Source organism: Diuraphis noxia, unplaced genomic scaffold (genome assembly GCF_037042655.1).
Source record: "Diuraphis noxia isolate RWA-SAM2 unplaced genomic scaffold, SU_Dnox_SAM2 contig0005, whole genome shotgun sequence".
Taxonomy (NCBI): domain Eukaryota; kingdom Metazoa; phylum Arthropoda; class Insecta; order Hemiptera; family Aphididae; genus Diuraphis; species Diuraphis noxia.
In genome coordinates this window covers 39,706,320-39,727,735 of record NW_028301715.1, presented here as the reverse complement: position 1 = coordinate 39,727,735, position 21,416 = coordinate 39,706,320, and the positions used below count along the sequence as shown (strand labels likewise).

The window sequence follows — 21,416 nt, the reverse complement described above, 5'->3', positions numbered from 1 at the left end:
TAGAACGGTATTTAAACATAGCTTTGTTTTTGAAGTGCAAAAAGTGTTAGAATCATATTCGAACAATTTCTTAGATTCTCCTTAAATTGCTGTTACACATCACCAAAATTAAGTTATATACTTTTATTATAATAATTAAATTTTGATTTAATATTTTATTGATTACAAGTAACAATAACAAGTATTGTTGAAAATAATGAAAAAATAATTTGTAATTTTACTATAAATATCTACCAATAGTAGTCAAACATTGATAATTTTACTGAAAATTGATAATTTTTTTGGTTTCAAAGTTTCAAACATACATTTTGATCTAGTTCTTATAAAATTTAAATTATGTCATTCATCATCCATCAATTTTTTATTGTTATCTTAAAGGTAGGTATCGGCTGGCAGTATCAAGTACTGATACAGCCCTACCTTTTAGTTATCTTCTCAACCACACCCCGTTTATCATCCAACCCAAACAAATGATGTTGAGTAGACTAGCAGAATGAACAGTAATAGTTATAAAAAACATATTAACCTCGATATTCTTCAACAAGGGTTAGAGTACCAGTGTGCATGATTGAGGAGAGAATAAGGTCACTAGGGCTATGTTAGTACATGATTTAATTATTGTTATGTAGATGTTATCATTTAGTATACATTATTTGTTTTATCCAGCACCAAAGTGATTACTTTAAGCGGAAAGTAGTGTATTTTAAAGATATTTTCAAAACTAATTTTTTTTAGGTTACAGTTCTTTTATTATTAATACAAATTACAATAATATATAATATTTATTTTATACAATTGGCAATTATTTAAAAAGAGACTACAATATAACTCAAAAATAAAACGGAAAAAAAATGGAAGATCTTTTCAGAAGTTATGTCACTTCTAACATAATTCACATAAAAAATAATAGTGTTGTTGCAAAAAAGTACAAACAGATTGTTTGAACATTTAAAAAAACTCATTATGATAACTCAAATAAATAAAAATGAACAAAATATTCAAATAAATTAATAAAAATAAAAATAGATATACCAAGTATATAAGTCACAATAAGAAAAATAAATAGCGGAATGAAAACAGGATTATAACTATAAACTAATCTAATCGTTATATTTATCTAAAGCGTAATTTATATCTTCAGGACTGACGTTGAGTGACACTCTACGGAATATGTCCCAACGTTTCTTCTCCAAAAATATAAGGCCACTGTCTCTTAATTGGTATGCTATCATAAGCACTTGTTGCTCATTTGGCAAATCTTCACCTGGTACATATTAAATTTAAAAAGTTAGGTTAGGTTAGGTTTAAGACATAAACTATAATCAAAGCATAAAAATAAAAATGTACCTTCAAGCAAGCAAATGCTTTTCAGTTGTGTATAAACCGAGTCAATAGTACTATGTTCAATACCTGTACTAGATGTAACATTCCCAAGAGCCCTGAGAAAAAATTTTTCAAAGAGACAACAGTGCCTGTAAAAAAATTTTAATTTAATATTAATCTATAAAAAGTAATACATTTTTTCTTATAGTGTAAATTCTTTTACCCTCTTTTATCAATTAAAACATTTAATCAAAACATATAATAAGATGAATTAATTTTTTTTTCTTAATACATAATGAGGAATTATAAAAACATTTTTCGTAATTCTTTTGGTTCAATTATAATTAATTATTCAGTCCTATTATTTAACTATGATTTTTAATGTTTATTTCTAATTGTTTGAATTCTTGAATTTAGCAAACTTCTCGTATTATTTGCTACTAATAAATAAAAATATATGAAGAAAAAAATTTACAACATCTTAAATATCTATCATTGAGAATAATTGGATTGATTAAAAACTTTCTTAAGTTTTTTTACGTACCTACATCAGAAAGTTTTTTAATAGATACCCTAAGCTTTCTACAAAAAATAAATGTACATGTAAAGACTCAAATAATAAATTAAATTATAGATAAATAGAAATAATTGCATTTATCCTGTAAAATAAAATAAGTAAAACTATCAGTAAGAAAGTGAGATCTGTGGATTTACAACAATGTGGATTAACATCACAAATAAACTCTTTACAAGAGTATTTAATTTTAGAAAACAATATTAAATTATTTAAGTGATCAAATTATATAAAAATAGTAAAGTATGTAATTTTCAAAGATATTAACTGCCCACTGGTAAAATTTTTACTGATTAATGATGTTAAATTCCTATAGAAATATTATTCCACAAAATGTAAAACAATATTATACCTGATAGCTGTTACACGAACACCAGAAAGTATTGCATTTAACACTTGAGTAACATGGTCCATGGTTATTAATTGTGAATCATCTTCAGACTTGACTAAATCAATAGCACGACGACATATGTCCAGAGCCCGCCTTGCATCGCCTGATATCGCTGCTACTTTTCTAATATGGGAATAAAACATGTTTTCAAATCAAATATTCAAATTGTAGTAAACTCAGTACCTTGCTACCAATTGAACTGCGTCTGGATCAAATGAAGAATTACCGATCAATCTATTCATGATTATTTCTTGTAACTGCTGGAATGTGTATGGCTTGAATACTAATCTGGTCAATCCCTAAAAACATATTGAAATAATAAACCTCTATTAACTATCAATAATTTAACTAGGTAATAATGTATCTATTATCTACCATTCTACTAGTTACACATCCTCGTAATACTCGTTCGGGCAAATCCATAGTATTAGCAATTGTTATTACAACCACTTTTGAACCAATTTGACTAGGCCAATCAAGTATATTATACACAACATCTTGTTTACGATTACAAATATGGTCCACCTGACAAATATTAAAGGTCAATAGTTTAAAAAAATGATCAGTTCAGTACTTAAATAGTTAATTATAATAAATTACTTCATCAACTAATAAAATTGTAGATAACTCTTTAACTTTTTTGTTAGAAAAATGGTCATTAAGAAGTGTTTGAGCTCGGGAAGATGATACTGTTTCTTTAGTTAACTCTTTCCATATAACTGAAAATGCTTGATGTGGATTGGCAAGCCTTAAGCCATTTATTTCAACAAACTAAGTAATAAATTTTGACTTTCAAAACTCATATAGAAAAAAATTATTAAAACATATATTAAATTAAAAATTACTTTAAAACTGTGTTTCATTAATAAATCAGCATTTAGTGAATCTATTACTCTTTTAACTGTAGCCGTTTTTCCAGTACCAGGAACACCACTGATATACATACTTCTGAAAAATAATCATGTAAATCAATAATTAAAGACTAAAAAGTATTTAGTAAGCAATGTAATATTAATTGCATTAATTTACCCTGTTAACTCTTCATTAATTTTTCTAACTAAAAAAGAATGTATAGATTTATATTCAACTTCACGACATGGTAAATGTTTAGGAGCAGCATGTAAATGTAAATTTGCTCTTGCTTTTTCTAAAGGACTACATGGAACCTTTGCTCCACTATCCAATCTTTTACTAGCTGAAGCTGTTAAGTTTCTAACGTGTGTCTAAAATAACATGGTATTAAAATAAAAAACAAGTATTTATAAAGAAATATCGATAAATTATTAGCATGTTTATAAAAAAAATAATTATTGAAATATTTGGTATTTGTATAATGCGCTACCCACTACAAACCCATACAACATTAAGTAATCTAGTATAGCTATATTTTTAAATGTAAACATGAAATTATAAATTATAAATATAAGCTAATCATAGTATCAGTATAAATTGATCATTGATCTGAAAATAATATGTTATAATTATAATAAGAATGCAAATATGAATTAGTAGGTAACATATTAAACAAGATTTATTTCTCTGGTAGGTACTAATCTAGTACCAAATCCTTTATAATTACTTTGGGAGTTTTTCTTGGTGTTTTTGGCGTAGAAATCTCAATTTCTTTATTTTCTGGTATATCTCGTAGGATACTTCGACGCACTTTTGACCCAGAACGAGAAGTGACAGATTGTCTTAAATGTTTCTGAAGTTTTTGGAGAAAATTACTGAATATTAATTATAATTAACATGATGTTTAATTATTAAGCAATGTTAATTAAATATAAACTTAAAAAAATACCAAAAACTAAGCAGCACTCAAAAACATATTATTAACATATTAACTTAATTTAATTATTCTTACATTTGTTGGAGTCTTACAAAAATCAATGTCAACATTTACATTTTCATCTTCATTAATTATTGGTATTTTTCTATCTTTTTTAATCTGAAATCAAAAATTGTATGCATTACTAAAATATTGTTTTTTTTTTTTTTTTTAAATATTAATTTAAAATTAAAGCAAATATTTACACTTTTAGGAGTATTTATGTTTTCAACTGATTTTCTTGTGCGTTTCTATAATCAAAATGTTCAAGGTACACTTATAGTTTTATATAATGATAAATAATTACATTTATTTATAATAATCACAAACATACTGAAGAGTACTTAGAAAATGTATGATATTAAAAAATATTTAATGTTATTTTACAATAAAATTAAATATTTTTTAAAAATTAAAAGCAATTCATAATTAAGTTTGAATGTGAAATTTAATTACTTTTTCAGGAGAATCCAGTATGTTAGTTTCATTTAGATCTGTTGTATCGCCAAATCTACCTGAAGGTTTTCTTAGACGCTTCTATAATATTTAATATAATTTTTAGTTAAAAGTTTCATTAAATGTTGTTTTTTACATACAGATGATGGTGTATTAGTCGCGTCACTTGATTTAATACAAGATGATTCAGAGACTCTTTGAGAACGTGTCTATAAAAATACATTAAATTATACAATAAACACTAATCATTTAATGGTATTGGTAAACTTATTGTGTTTTCAATTATAATAGTTAATTTCTCAAAATCAAATACAGATATTAATAAACATTTATTATTTTTACTATTGAAAACCAAATTGTAAAAATTTTTTTTAGATATATACAACATCAATTAACATTATTTTTAATAGCTTGGAGTATGCATAAAATAAAATATCATAATTTGTGGCCAAAAGTCACTAGGATACTAGATACTATTTCAACCCTTCAAAAAAAACCTTAATCAGAAGCACTGTGATATTTAAATAATTATTAGTTTTGGCATCTTTAATAGCTTATTTTCGGTTATTGTTATCATTCAAAACCTCATTAGCCTCTTAAACTATATTTAATTGATCATTATCAGGGCATTTCAAAGCAGGGTCTCCAAACTATGGCCCACAAATAAAAAAATGTATTTATAAATTTCAAATAAATTTAAGCAGGCCCGCCAAATAACAATAAATAATTTAAAAATGTGTATAGTTACCAAAGCCATTATCGCACGCACATTTAAAATCAAATGTGTTCACTAAATCTTCACATCTTGGCTCACTAAAAGCTTTTATAATTTTGTGACCCTCAAATAAAAAAGATTGGAGACCCCTGCTCCAAAGTGCTGATTTTATTAAATTCTTCTAAATTATGTTTGTATTTTATGAGTAATATATTTATCTACTACTTCGGTATGTATCATGTCATTGACACATGTGTAATTGTGACAGTGATACTATTAATAGTATTAATGCATGGTTGATCAAAATATTCATTCACTTAATTGATTTGAATAGCTGATATAAAGATATTGTCTTTACTTGGTTAGTGAGTTTAAGCAATTCCAATCAGCAGTTATGATTTTAAATTTAAAAGTTACATAAATTAAATCAAAAAATGTTATTAACAAAATAAATATCTATTGAAATAAGTATTAACATGTGTACTTCATTTAATAATACTTACTTTAATTGGAGTATTCCTAACATTATTGTAAAAATCTTCATCTTCATCAACTATTGATATTTTTCTACCTTTTTTATTCTAAGATCATAAAATTGTCTGTATTAGCAAAATATTGTTTTTCAAAAAACACAAATTTAAAAACTGTCACAAATATTTACACTTTTAGGAGTAATTATATTTTCATCAACCGATTGTCTTGTGCGTTTCTGCAATCAAATTTGTAAAATGTACACTTAAATCTAATAAATAATTATATTATAAACATACTGGAAAGTACTATGAAGTTTCTACAAATGTTAAAATTACTAGTTGTTAACAGTATCAATAAAAATATTTTTTACATACAGATTCCGATGTATAAGTCATGTCAATAGATTTCTTAGAAGATGATTCAGAAACTGTACGTGAACGTGTCTATAAAATTACATTAAGTTGATACAATAAACAATTTTTGCATTCAATTCAAGGCTTGGAACTGAAATTATTTAATACTAATGGTATTATATATTTATATGCATCAAATTCAAACAGTGATGATTTACAAAAAACAAGTGAATTATCATGTAAATACTCAATTTGTGTTCCAAACCCTGTGGTTTGTGGATGTAAATATAAATTACTTTTGGTTTGTTTAATATTTCATCTTCAAAGTCAGTCAAGTCACTGTCAGAGGGACTAACATTCATAGCTTCTTCAAAAAAATTTTGAACATCATTATCGTGGCGCTCAGTCCAGCGCAGAATTTTTCTAGAACTCTATACCATCCAATATAATTTAAAAATTAGATAGACAAGATTTCAGATTCTTTGGAATTAACTAATTTTAATTTGAACTAAAACATTTTGTGCAAGAATGTCACACTTGAATAAGTTCTGTATATATATATATTAATTTAATTAACTTATAACATGAAAAATCTGTATTCAATATAACCAATTGTGTAGTAGCCTTATTATTAGAGTAGATTGATGTGTGAATACATTTTTAAGACAGAATATTTACTTTACTCTATTATTAAAGCCAACACAAAACTGATGCTACTGAATTCAAATTTACTATATTGTATAATGGAAACAATGTAATTATTAGGAAACAGATTTGAATGCCAATCACATTTTTTTTATGAAGTTCCAAAAACATTTATTTCCAAACACAATTCATACATAAAAGAATTAAAAAAATTGACATTAATTTTGCATGTTTAAATCATATTTTGTAATTTTTTATGGAATTTCACAAGTCATTTTTATACAAGAATAGTTAAAATTTGATAATAATTCAATCTAAAAGAAAAAATTAAATATTATTTATTTAACCTCGGCATACTTCTAGTTTTATTATTTATAATGTTTTTACCAAGGTAAATAAGTTACAAAGACAAATAATAAAATCATATGAATAATTAATAAGAATAAAAGCTTATAATATAACAAAACAAACCTAATGTCAAAAATAATTTTAAAATCAATGTTTTTGTTTTTTAGAGCATTTAAATTTGTTCCCAAATAATTATTATGCAGTAACGCAAGTTTGGCATTTTTTTTTTAACTACCAAATGCAAAAACTTGCCATTTTTCAATACATAGTAGTAATAATTATAATTTATTGGAGTAACATAAATTATTATGATAATTTTTAACTCCAAAAATGTTACATTGTGCATTTTAAATAATTAATTTATGGCAGATGATTTATCATATTTAATATATGGAATACTTTTGGTGTAGCTGGTAGACTTAAAAGCTCGTGCAATTCATTGTCTTGAAGTTTTTGATTTGTCATCTAAAAACAAAATAATGTACAATATTTTATTTTAAAATATATTATTAAAAACAATTGAGACTCAAGTTACCAATACGACTCTACTGTAATTACAAAACCAACATACTTTTAATAAATGAGGAGAGAGTGTAGATACATAATAAGATTCATCAACACGCTTGATATTCAATTTTATTTCTTCCTATTTAACAAATAAAATGATGTTATAATTATTAAATCAAATTTATTCAACTTGTTATCTAAACTAAACTAACTTGCTAAGATATAACTTACCTCTTATAAAATATTTTATTCAATAAGACGTTTATTAGTCTAAGATTTAATAGGTAGATATGCAATGTATATTAAATTTTTAATAAAAAATTAACATGTATTTCTGCATTGGATTATGAATCTATTATTATGATTATTTTATATTATATTAAGCCCTGAATAACTGAATATAAAACAAGAAACATATATTTTTAACTCAATACAAATAAAATTGTATCCACCTACATCAAGATTTTAAACAATAACAACATCATGGTAAAAAAATTAAGCACCTAATTCTAAATTTTTCTAATGACTAATATATTGTAATGTATACTCAATGCTAGTCAATATAGACATATCATAAAGGCTGAATATAAGTTTTTCCGTGTTGTTTTTACTTAAAGAATTATGTCTTTATAAGTTTGAAGAGGCTACATAGAGTATCATTACTATTGCCATAGTCCTTTTTGCCACCCTGTCTCCTTCAATTGTTCAGTATTTATCATAGAACTTACCTTAGAGATACTGTATTGTACTTATCAAATATATATTAAGTTTTTATAAACTTACATTATGTGTATTTTTTGCATTTTTCAGTCTTTGGCGAGTGCAAGGAGTTGAACTGTCTTCTGATGGTGAGTTAACCATCTTAAAATAGTAAATAAAAATTAAATATTAATAATTAAATTAAAAGACTCAATAATAATTAATATTTGATCATAGGTATACAACAAAAGGTAAGGAATTATTTTTGTAAGAACTCAAAGGAAGCTCAAACCAGGGCTGAAGAAATTGATCTAAAACAAAATTATTAAATATGTAGGTATCAATAATATTATTTATTCTTAGTCATTTTTTTTTATTTTATTAATTTAGTTAAATTTTCATTCTACTGTAAAAACATTTTGTCTCAAGTTGTTCAATTAATAAAAACAATTATTAAATACATATTAATTAATTATTTTATACTCTCTTATAAATAATTACTAACATAATGTTCAGTTGTTTAAATATAAAAAAATTTTACAGAGGACTTCGACTTTGGTGACTGGAGCCGTTAGGCGAAGGGAGTCACTATAATATTATACTTAGGTGTTAGGTAGGTATGTTATTACTTTAACTTAGTGGTCGGTACAAATGAAGAAACAGATATTGTTTATTAATGAATATATATAATATGATAATTGTATTGACTGTGTTGACCTTATGTGTAGTATACTACCAGTATGGAGGTGGTAGGCGGAGTGAGCTACGATAATATTATACTAATGTCCCTTTAACGGATAAGGTTACACTTACAATATTATAATATTTATACTCATTAGCTAAAAATTTGAACATTTTTTGAACTTGCTGGACAATTATATTCACCAGCTGCTCTCATTGAAAATGAGGATCACGTTATCGTTGAAGATTCGGACAGTTCCAATGACAACGATACTACTGATTACGATGTGTAAATAAATAATTTGTTGATAAAACCAGGATCTTGTTTATTTTTTTTTTAAATCCTTATTTAATCTGTCCGAAAACTATGATAACTAGCTAATTGTGCAAATTATGATTTTACCGTCATTCAAGTTGTTAAAATGTGTAGAAAAAAAGTCAAAATACGTTATAGACGCTGCGACTGGGATTAGATACATGCAATGTGCGCAAGCATATAAACGTAAAATCGCAAACTTTGGAAGGTTATAACTTAAAACTTCTAAAATAAATAATAATGGTTTCCGTAAATTTTTTTTGCACCATCGTTCTTAACTCGTTAAAATACATTTGAATCGATAACAAAAATCAAAAAACATGTTGGGTAGCTAAAGTGAATTTGTTCCCAAAATCAAATAACCTAATATTATAAAATAATTTTTCATATTTACCTTTTAATTAATAATGACTTCCAAGAGAGGTAAGAGTTGTGATGGTCGTGACTGATAGATTAAAAATGAACGAATCTGTCGAGTGACTGGATCACGACCGAATGATGTACTTAAAATATTCAGTCAATTCAATTACCGATCTTTAGGTCTTTTGGAGGTTTTTATTGTTTTTAATGAAACTTTTCTTTCGGTCCGATACGACTATAATTGATGGGTAGTATCGAACTATCGAAATATTCGAAATATTCGATAGTCCCATAGACATTAAAGAATAAATAGGCTATTTATGTTTATTAAACCATTATACGGCATGAACTAAGATCATTCTTCATCTAACATCACAGAACTGAGAACATGCTAACATCTTGGTGCATCAGTTCATGTGGAAAATGGAACACGACAACAAAGAAATAATAAATGCGCGGGAAACGTTATCGTCAAACATATGACCCCTGCAGTTCACAGCTAATGATAACAGATAAAGCAAAATTCATCATTTTTTTTAATGGAGTTTAGACTAGAGTTTAGTGAGTTTACTGAGTTTAGACCACGATTAAAGATATATCTTTAACCGTGGTTTAGACCATGGCTCATGGCTTAGCGCTAGGTTAGGTTAGGCTAGAGAGCCTAGATAATTATTATCTAGACTCTCTACGTATTTAGACGTATAGAAAATGTGCAACGGATTGAAATTATTACGCTTACGCACTAGTGGTCACTGCCTCACTGGTCACTGGTCAACTAGTTTCGAGAAATGTTATATTGAACACATAGACAATAACATACCTATTATAACTATTATAAATTAATTATTTTAAGTAATTATTATGAAGATTATATAATACATATTACTCAATGACATTACCGGGCAACTAAGAGTATCAATGCCGCTAAAAAACTTACTCAATTCTTGGAAATTGGAATTCATATTTACAATTTTGGATCATCATTGGCATTCGAAAATTCGAACTCACGTCGAGTCCTTGAAATTCGATACACCGTTGCATAAAATAAATACGTCTTGTTGTTGGCCATTATGAAAAAACCGAAAATTCATTAACGTATTTACATATTTTTACAGTGATCTCTAGACTATAATATAGCATTGATAGATAAATGATAATAGGTAATATAATTACATTAAAAACACCTATGTGTTAAAATTAAAATCAAATGTTTTTTGTAATCGTACCTACTCTGTTTAATATCATTAGATTATTTATAAACCGTGTTTGGTGTTATACTTATACCACAATAATTTTTTCACCTATTTTTCTATTATATCGTTGGAGAATCAAAGGAAAAAAAATTCTTACGGTTTAACGCACATTACCTGTAATTTGGAATAACATGTTAAGAATAGGACAGACAATGGCGGATGTTAGCCTAAAGACTACCACTGGTGACTTTGGCGTACACGAGTACTTTCGAGGCAGGTGAGGAACTGTAGAGATCAATAGAGAACTATTATTATCCCCTCGTGGTCCAGCTCAACACTTTTTTAAGTCCAGTGACTTTCCCTACAAAAATCCGTTTAACGAATGAACGAACCAAGGAACGAACTTTATTAGAGGAAGCCTAAGGAAACCTATAGAGGCTTTTAATTTTTCCGTCTTACAAACTTTCAACATGCCAAATTTAGCGTTCACAATCATACATATTTTTACTCTGTAATATCAAAAAATATAGTGAATTTACTTCTTATACAATTTAAAGGCAAGAATATTATCTTGGGCATTTCGGAAAATTTTATTGATATTATTTTGAAGTATGTACCTAAGTTATGACCATTTTTAAACTGTTATTTCTACATTTTAATATTACTTAAAAATAATAATACCAATAAAATCCTCCGAGGTACCCTAAATAATATAATTTTAAAAATTACAGATTAAAATGCATTATTGTGAACGTAAAATTTGCCATAGTCTTCTGCGGAGAAAACAAATGCCATGTGGCGTCCTCTTAAGTTACAATATACATTTGTAGTCATTGGCCATTTGACCAAGTGGGTTATGTCTCATGTACCTCATACATCAATAATGATATGTTCGTATTATTATTTATGATAGGTAGATGTATGTTTGTTACAGTGGCGGATCCAGGATTTAATTTTTTTTTTTTTTTTTTTGGGGGGGGGGGAGGGGGGCCCATAGTCCAAAATGCAAATCTTAAATTTTTTCTTAAACAATTTAAAACGATAATAGCAATATAGAAATGGATTAGTGAGAATCGTCTTACAAATAAAATAAGATAGCGATGGCCAGTAAGAACGATACATGGCAAAAATAGCCGGTCTGCCGTCTGCGTTAAGGCGAAATGTCTTTATACCCGCATAATAAAAGTAATAGTAATATGTTTGGGAGAATTTCTTAATGAATAATGATAATATAATAATAATATAAAATATATGTAATGATAATATTTCTTAAATTATAATATAATGTGTTTGAGCGAAACAATATAAAAGATAAAATTATAAAAATTAATAACAAAAAATAATAAAACCTAACTTATGCCAATGGGGGGGGGGGCGAGGCCATTTGGACCCCCCCTTAAATCCGCCACTGGTTTGTTATATATAAAAGTAGACATACAACGAAGAGTCATAAATATAAAAAAGTAAAAAATTAAATTTTCACCCCATAAAGATTAGAATTTAAAATAATATTAAGAACAACATCGTTTTTATTTTTCAACATTACGAATACAAAATAAAAATGCATTGTTTGAAACTTAAATAATTTTTTTTGTAACAATTTGTAACGATTCCAAGATTGTTATATAAATAATTCAGTTTAAGTAGTGTTCGATCGACGTTCACCTATAATTGTGTCACATCTCACATATAGTGCGTTTAAAAAAGTTTCAGTTTATTTTTATATGGATTTTAAATATTATATAGGTAGTACCAATCATTTAAAATTTAACGGAAATTTATAATTCGTACCATATTTTGAATTATTTAAATAAGTGCTTTTGTATAATATTGTTCGAAATTGAAAATGTCAACAATTCAACATCGCAGTTTATTATAATCAATTGTGTAGGTTTTTTTGTTTTCTTTTTGGATTTTAATTGTTTGATACGCCAACAAATTTGCATACTCGTGTCATAAAAAAGGTGTTTTAATCTTCATTGTGTTGCATCACTTACATCCCTATATTAGGAGTGAAGAGTAGGTAGGTACTTAACTTACACATTCTAGACCCTGAGCTTGAGTAAATACTTAAATAGATAGCTTAATATGAGCACGCGGCTCTGCTCTTATGAATAGAAATTGTGATTTGCGTAATTGTTTATAACTGTTTTATGATTAATTTTGTAGCTGGGGCTTGTTGGTATGTTATGTAAACGATTTTTCTGCTGTATGTACGGATGAGCTGAGTCGATTGGTAAAAGACTTTCATGAATTTGAATCTCGAGGTATAAAAATGTTGGCTATGTCTTGTGATTCTATTGATTCTCACATTAAATGGATAGAGGTAAATATAATATATTATATTACAAATTATTGTTGAGCAAAAATATATTATATAATTACCATAGTTTATAATGCCAAATGTGTTTAGTAAAAAAATACCTTACCTATTTATACACTATTTAAATTTAAAACAATAAATTATACGTATACCTACCTATAGGCTATAGGCTATAATTAAGGTAAAATACCATAATTAAAAATATTTGGACATTATTAAATATTATAGAGGACAGACGTTATAGTGTTCTAATTAATTTTTAATATCTATTTACTAAGGATATAAAGAAAGTGAGTGGAATGAAATTTGACGAAGAATTTCCATTTCCAATTGTGTCAGATCGTAATCGTATGATTTCCTTATACTTGAACGTATTGAATGCAAAATGCATCGATGAAGACGGCATACCTTTACCATGCAGAGCAGCATTTGTTTTGGCACCTGACATGACCATCCAACTCATACATTTTTACCCTGAAAACATTGGACGTAACTTCGAGTAACCTATCTTTTTTACTTGTTTGAAACTTAATTGACCGAAACAATTTTTTACTTTTTAGTGAAATTTTTAGAACCATTGATGCATTACAGCTGACTTTCAAATTCAGCAACGACTTATTTACTCCTTGCGGGTGGAAAGTATGTATCTACAGTTTATTATAAAATATAAACGTCTTAATTATTTATTAAGTGATAAAAAAATTTAATCCTTTGAGATATACCTTAAGGCCTTAAACTTATATGCTTAAAGTAACTAGCCGGCTAGCCATACCTTTTATTTTTAAAAAGAAAAATTTGTATTATATTTTTACGTATGTTAGCACCTAGTATCACTGGTGATGGGTAAAGTACTTTACTCGTTGTCGTTATTTGATTATAATTATAACAAAATTATTACTTCGCCTTTCCATTTTCATGTGACAAAAAAAAGATAGTCCACATATTTGTCTAATTTCTTAAAAACCACCATTCAAAAAACAAATAAAATTAGTTTAACATATTAACTATAGATATAATTTGAATAAGATGTAAAAAAATCTAAAAATTTAAACATTATTACAAACTATACAAAATAATAATTGATTTTTACAATTCTAATACATTAATGTCAATTTGTAATAAAAAAAATATATAAAACCTGCAGTAAACGTGGCTCGTAAGAAACATTTTGAGTATTTCAGCAAAAGCTAATTACATTATTTAATTATCTTTTCTCACACCTACTTCACGGTGCAAGTACTCGTTTTCCTAACTATTTAAAATTAAATTGGGACAAATTACAATAAATACACATACACAAACCCAATATAAATCAAAAACATTTATAATTTATATGGTACAAAGTACTTGGGTAGTAGGTAACTATAGTTATTATAATTCCTATAATACAATAAAATTTCCTACATTTTTTTTATTATGACTCAATTCTAGAAACCAATTTGAAAACATACATATAATATATGATCTATGGTCAAAACAATAATGAGTTAGGTTTAATGATTTTAAACTTAAAAGCCTTTTCTTGAATTTGTGATATTTATAATATTAAAAATATACTTATCATATAGGGGTGGTAATAATATAATAAACTTTGTTATTTACTCAATCATGTTTATTTGTAATAAATAATAATATAAAAATATTTCATTCTTCAGATATTAGTATGTTACATTAGCTGGTAATGTAATTTTAATTTTAATTGGTGTTGACTAATTGTGCTTTATATTATTATATAACTTATAAATCATAATTGCAAACCTATAATTTTATTTATTTTTTATAGCCTATCATGGATTGCTTAGCATCGCCAAAAATAAGTAAAGATGAAATTGAAAAAAAATTTCCTACTGCCACAGTTATTGAATTACCATCAGGAAAAGATTATATGCGCATTGTTTCGAAAATAGAGTTTAATAAAAAATAAAGAATAATGGATTTCCAAATTTTTAATTGACAGGAAACTATAATAAATTGTTCTATAGAATTGATCAGACTTATTTTTATAAAAAGTTTCACAATTTTAAAATAATTATAATTTATCAATGTTTGAATTTGTAAGTATTCCAAAATGAATTATTGTTGAGCTATCATAGTGAAGTATCAACTGTCATTATTTTATATTTATTGCCTCAAAAATAAATTTTTATTGATTTTAATTTTAAAAAAAACTAATAATGATTGAAAATTGCATATACCGATGAATAGTTAAACTTAAGTCAAAATTTTAAAAAATTTCATGGTGGATAGAATATAGGTACTTATATAAACATTCAGTGAAAATTTCATGTATCAATGGTCATTCATTTTAAAGTTACATCAAAAATCAAAATCGATTTTGTCGAAAACTGATTGTACGTAAAATTTCCTGTTTTTCGGTTAATTTTTAGTTTGTTTATCCCGATTATTTAGAAAAATATTAAGAATTTTTTATTTATGATCCTCCAAAGACGCGAAAATTTGCAAGTAAGTTTGAAGTTGAAAAATCATAAATTTTTTTGCGTTTATAACTAAGGATTAAAAATACAACACTAAGTTTTCCTTCAAGTAGCTATAGAGAAAACTCGAAGCATCATTATAGGAAAAATTTTAAGTGCGTTTGAATTTTAAACTTTTACGAAATAGCGTAACGATAACGATTTATCCTGAAACGATTTTAAATATTTGTTAGTATTCAAAAAGTGTAAGTCGTAGATACGTGAAAATTTTATCAGTTATTGAGATTGGCATTTTGTTTACATGATTTAATTTTAAAAATATTTTGACTTTTTTTGAGATATTTATAGACAACTGAAATTTTCAATTTTTTTGAAGGGTTGATAAAATTTTTTTGGCCCTATCAAAATACATGAAAATTGAATACAAAGTTCCACATTAGTTATTCTTATAGTAATTAAAAATTTATAAAAATACATAGGCACAATTTTATTTTATTAGCATTTGAAGTTCAAATATTGACTTAATACGTAAAAATTACGGCAATTTTCAAATTATCTTAGATCGAAATTCATAAAAGATTTTCTTTTTAAATCTAAGATTTGAAAATTTAATACAAGATTCCTTAAAAATTTGCCAATCTTAATCACAAAAAAAATGTCCACCGGAAATTCAAATTAAATTTTTATTAGCATTTGAATTTCAAATATTGACAAAAATTTGTCAAAACCATGAATATTTACAAATTATTTTGTAGTTCAAAATTCATAATATTGTTTTTATTTGTATCTAAGGTTATACAATTTAACACCAAGTGTCCACAAGTTTTGCTTCAAATAGCTATAGAGAAAATTTGAAGCGTCATTATAGGAAAAATGTTTTGAGCGTTTGAGTTTTAAATTTTTTTGAAATCGCGTAATGATGATAATGATTTATCCTCAAACCAGGTATATATATATACTGTTCTATGTATATCTATGATAATATAAGGTATTATGAATTATAATAACTACATGCAATGTTTTTGGAAAAATTGATTAACCATGTCTTATGCAAAATGCGTCTTAATTGAAAAATAAAATATTTGTTTCAAAATAGAATATATGACAATATTTAAATATAATATATCCTAGACTGACAAATCATCTCCGTTCAGAATCGTTTTTCGTATACAATGATACCTATCATTGCATTCAAATTTAATCCCATCCATTACAGTAACCTACAGTACAGCAGAGCGACATCCACGACTTACCCGCTTTTTTTTTTTTTATTAATTGTTTATGGCATCAACTACATGGTTATTAGCCGGCGTTACATATTAAATTTACATTAATTACTTACATAATTGCTTTCTACTTATTACTTATAACACATGATTGTAAAATCAATACATTTATCACTTCGTTCAGAATCTAAAAAATATTATTAAGTAAATCCAATGTTATAAATTAATATTTGAATTTTAATAAAAATATTACAAAGTCTTCAAAAAAAAAACTCAAGTAACACAAATCAAGTATCTATTATATACATATATATAAAGCAAATACAATTTTCATTTAAAAAAGTTTATTTGTCTTTCTTCAATGTACTAGAAATTGAATACACACAAGGTTTTGGAAACCATCCTCGTACCCGAGTGCCATTGGAAACATTTTTATGGCCATACATCCAGTATCTGATACAAAAATGTTAACTGTTAATTTAAGTAAAAATATTTTAACAAAATATCTTACTTTCTAAATCTAGTGACTTGAACAATTTCACCGACATTTAATGGCATTCGTGTTTCGTCAGTCCATGGTATTTGACAACAAACACATATACCAAACATTAATGGAAACCATCTGCCATTGTATTCTTTAATTACTACCATAGGTTGTTTCCACGATTCTTTAATTAATTTTTGTTCTAACTGCTCAATCTTTAAAAATTATATAATTTTATAAAATATTGTATGCTTCTCAATTCAAGAAATAGTAATCCTTGTTATGTTACAAGAAATCATAATAATAGCTAAAACTGTTAGAAGTAATTGTTAGAAGTAACCAGTAGAATTGTTTGAAAAAAACTTAAAACCCTCATTGCTTATTTATTATAATTTATAATAATACAATAAACATGCCTAATAGACACTTTCTAAAATTATAAGTTATTTTGTAAATGAGGATATGTTCTCTGCTTTTCATTGGGGAAATTTCCAAATAGTGAATACTTATATTAATCTTTATTTAAAAAATAATAAAAAAAAACAGGCAATGGCGATAGTAAAATGTACTCACACTAGATAAAACGAAAATAAATTCATTAAAACTGCATCTATAATAAAACAACTACATTAACAAAATTAAACTATACAATAATATTATGATATACAAAAACACAAAATTAATATAATAAAAATATAAAAGTTTAGAATGCCAAAGCTTCATCTGTTTTGAGAATAAATGAAACATAGTTTTACAAAATTTTAAATTTAAATAACGCTTTTGGAGCTCAAAATTAAGAAACTTCATACTGGCTCAATACCAAATTACTTATTTATTTTGCTTGGAAAGTAGAGAGCATGACGTCCCTGTTTCTAAACCTGGTATTGCAAAGTGTCTGTTAGTTGTGTTTACTGTATTATAAATGAAAATAAACAAGCAATTGATTCTATTGGTTACTTCTAATAATTGATGTACACTATTATTATATAAAAAGTGTTATTTGATATTTTGATATATTTGCTTACCGTTAAATCATATTCACCACAATCATCACGTACTGCCCAGTGAATACCATCGTCTTTAGAAAAAAACTAATAATAAATAAATGTGTGATCAGAATTTTTTAATATGCATTTCAAAGCAAAAGAAAAAAATTAATAATTTTACAAAATATATACTAACTGCTTTAATATTATTTAATTTCCCCAAATTGTATGGATATATAAATGGTGGCAAATTCCGATCTTGTTCACGTCTTGATATTGCTTTTCCCACAATCCAGTCTTCGATATTGGTACAATTTTTTAGCACATATTTCATCTAAATGAATTAATAGAATATTTATGTAGTTTTAAAATTTCATTGATATCTTACATGTATACATAAAATATTACTTTTGTAAGTTTTATAACAAGTTATGAATGTGAATAGGTATTTATTTGAATAGTTACTTGTTACTTAATATTCACTCACTTGAATAAAAAACAATAAACTGAGCGTGAGGATTAAACATATAGCTAATCCAAATGCAGTAAGCCATAAAAGGGTTAACTTTAATGGAAAATATACCAATACCCGATGTCCATATTGGCTGTGTGTTATATGCAAAGTAAACAAAACACATAAGATTAAAACTAATTTAATATATTATTAATTTAAAAAAAACTTACTTACGCCAGTACAAGTAGAAGGGTCCTAAGTAATAATGTGGATGATTGAATAGATGCTACTATGGATGCAAAAATAAATATAACAAAAGATGGATGATTTGCATGACCAACACAAGTGTTCAACCACGGACAGTGATGATCCATTTTTAACACACAGCGGTTACCTAGATTAATAATTTTAAAGCATATAAAACAAACTAACAAATAATGGTTTAAAAAATTTTGAATTAGTACACTTATGACAATGATGAACACGGGGTGCTTTGAATCCATCACATATAGTACAAAACTGCAAATACTGTTGGTCTTTTTCCAATTCCTGTGAAACAAAAATCAAGTTTAGTTTTTTATGCAATAGAAAATTTTTAATTGTATAGTACCGGTTTCCATTTGAGCGGAAGAAATCCTGGACCAACAATAACACATTTCAAATAACATGAAAAGCTGATGACAAATAATGTCAACAAAAGTACATTATTGAGAAATCCTCCCAATGAGCCAAAACATGGCCACCACATTTCCGTAAAATACAACGTTGTCAGTGTTACAAATTTGTAAATTACTGAAATACACGCATAATCAAATAACAATACCTAAAAGGTACTCATACGAATATTTAAAAACTTACTAATCGACAAAATTGGTCCCCAATGGACAAATCTTGTCAAAGATGATTGACGTACGGGAGTCATTTTGAGCAAGTCGATAACTTTCCATTAATTTGATATATTGTTCATGATGGCAAAGTACAAATAAATAATTATAGAAAGAAGCCTTTGAAGTTTAAACTTTCTGCAAATGTACCTGTCGTATTTAAATGTAAAACATTATATGTACAAATAATACATAATCCGTAATCTATTATCAACTTACAATGATAATATTGATAATATAATTTGTGTTAAGACTTAAGAGGACATTTCATCAAAATTTGGATCTAAACCATGTACACAGTACACTAAAAATTTCTTTTAAAAGTTTAAAAACACGATTGCGCGAAGAATGCCGTTACTGAGCTGTTTTATTGTAAAAAAAACCATGAACTAAATTGTAGTAAATATTAAAATCTGGCCCCCCCCTAAGCCCGGTTTTAATTATTTTAATTTTAAACCAAAAAAAATCTTGACCAGAAAACATGTTGGTAAATAATAATAAAATTACTATCAACAAGACGGCATGACAAATTGACAAATAATATTTTTGTATTATATTTATATTCGCAACCATTTCTGTTTGATTTACATTGTAAAGGCATGAAAATTAGTGAAAATAATTATTGTTCAATTATAGAAAATTTTTTTATTGATCTATTTTAATAGTATTGAAGCATGTTCGAGTGAACCTTTAACTGCTTGAAACTCGAAAATCAGATATTGTTAGTTGAGAAATAATAACTATATTGACCAGAATTTAGTATTTACACTGTGTTAAGCATATTTTAGTGTTTTACAACGCTTTTGTATTTTGGTATTTCTATGAAATAAGACGTGTATTAAGTGGTTATTTATATTTTATTGTGTAAAATAAAAAATAGATATGTTAAAGTTGGAATTGAAGTATAGTTACCAATAAAATATATTTTTTGGAGAATGCAATGGATATTTCTTTTAAATTTATCAATCGTCAACCACAACGTATCAATAAAATAAATCGATTATAATATTGTAAAATATATAATATATTGGTAAAAAATCAGGTATCAACTGACAGCTATACGCATGGTTTAGAGAAAAATATATTTATTTTTGGAATTATATTGCACAATATACCATCTATTATAAATTTATAACCAGTTCAAAACAAATAATATACTTATAAAATTATCAGGCGCTACTATTGTTTAACGCCAGTAGGCCATATAAAAAAACATATGTAACCACGTAAACTGTTATTATTGCTATACTTAAGTATAAAATCTTAATGACGTTTCGCTGAACAAGGGTGAAATGATATTTCAGAGGATATCATTTCAATCGTCAAACATATTTCAAATTACAGATTACGATGAAACTATGTTACTATGCAAGAACCACTTTTTACAGTTGAAGTGAAAATCAAATGCTGTTTTTATAATGCGTTTTATTTGGATTACGTCGTAGCAAAAAAAATTTTAATTTAAAATATCTTTAAATAACAAAAAATTATTTGAAATATTTTGAGAATTTTATCAAGTACAGAGAATACCAATATAAACATTCAGTGCAAATGTCATGCATCTAGAGACTACGGTAAATTGTTTCAATGTTACACCACTACCCAAGGTTATCCACCGATTAAGAATAAATATTTCAGTTTTTCCAGGCGATTTTGAAAACTACTAGAATTTTCAAATTTTGACCTTCCTAATACACCAAATAGATTCAGTTTTGCAGCAGATAAGTCATTGAAGTTGAAAATCGAAGCTTCATTGTAAAA

The 21,416-nt window shown here is 26.2% G+C and overlaps 3 protein-coding genes across 4 annotated transcripts; 1 reads left to right on the top strand and 2 right to left on the bottom strand.

Moving 5' to 3' along the window:
• Window positions 1–786: 786 nt before the first annotated feature.
• Window positions 787–10,115, bottom strand: Orc1 (origin recognition complex subunit 1). The gene is made up of 21 exons (XM_089229427.1): window positions 9,705–10,115; window positions 8,398–8,475; window positions 7,679–7,753; window positions 7,507–7,572; window positions 6,411–6,545; window positions 6,136–6,204; window positions 5,949–5,996; window positions 5,791–5,868; window positions 4,713–4,781; window positions 4,573–4,653; window positions 4,323–4,367; window positions 4,153–4,236; window positions 3,868–3,993; window positions 3,318–3,511; window positions 3,134–3,236; window positions 2,889–3,059; window positions 2,664–2,813; window positions 2,472–2,587; window positions 2,250–2,411; window positions 1,348–1,472; window positions 787–1,264 (listed from the first exon to the last, which is right to left on the bottom strand). Exons 2-21 carry the CDS (start codon window positions 8,473–8,475, stop codon window positions 1,101–1,103), a joined length of 2,139 nt encoding a protein of 712 aa, XP_089085553.1. The 5' UTR covers window positions 9,705–10,115; the 3' UTR covers window positions 787–1,100.
• A 346-nt stretch (window positions 10,116–10,461) lies between these two features.
• LOC107169022 (peroxiredoxin-6-like) lies at window positions 10,462–15,117 on the top strand. The gene is made up of 5 exons (XM_089229428.1): window positions 10,462–11,140; window positions 13,033–13,189; window positions 13,465–13,685; window positions 13,747–13,825; window positions 14,970–15,117. Exons 1-5 carry the CDS (start codon window positions 11,055–11,057, stop codon window positions 15,108–15,110), a joined length of 684 nt encoding a protein of 227 aa, XP_089085554.1. The 5' UTR covers window positions 10,462–11,054; the 3' UTR covers window positions 15,111–15,117.
• A 1,946-nt stretch (window positions 15,118–17,063) lies between these two features.
• On the bottom strand, window positions 17,064–20,004 carry LOC107169023 (palmitoyltransferase ZDHHC6-like). 2 transcript variants are annotated; one of them, XM_089228988.1, is made up of 10 exons: window positions 19,875–20,004; window positions 19,630–19,805; window positions 19,382–19,563; window positions 19,236–19,320; window positions 19,006–19,165; window positions 18,805–18,922; window positions 18,514–18,651; window positions 18,357–18,422; window positions 17,359–17,546; window positions 17,064–17,300 (listed from the first exon to the last, which is right to left on the bottom strand). In XM_089228988.1, the coding sequence occupies exons 2-10, from the start codon at window positions 19,691–19,693 to the stop codon at window positions 17,192–17,194; spliced, it is 1,110 nt and encodes a 369-aa protein (XP_089085114.1). In that variant the 5' UTR covers window positions 19,694–19,805; window positions 19,875–20,004; the 3' UTR covers window positions 17,064–17,191. The 2 variants fall into 2 exon arrangements, with proteins under 2 accessions (XP_089085114.1, XP_089085113.1); XM_089228987.1 differs by lacking the exon at window positions 19,875–20,004 and having other exon boundaries at window positions 19,630–19,847.
• Between the last annotated feature and the right edge of the window lie 1,412 nt (window positions 20,005–21,416).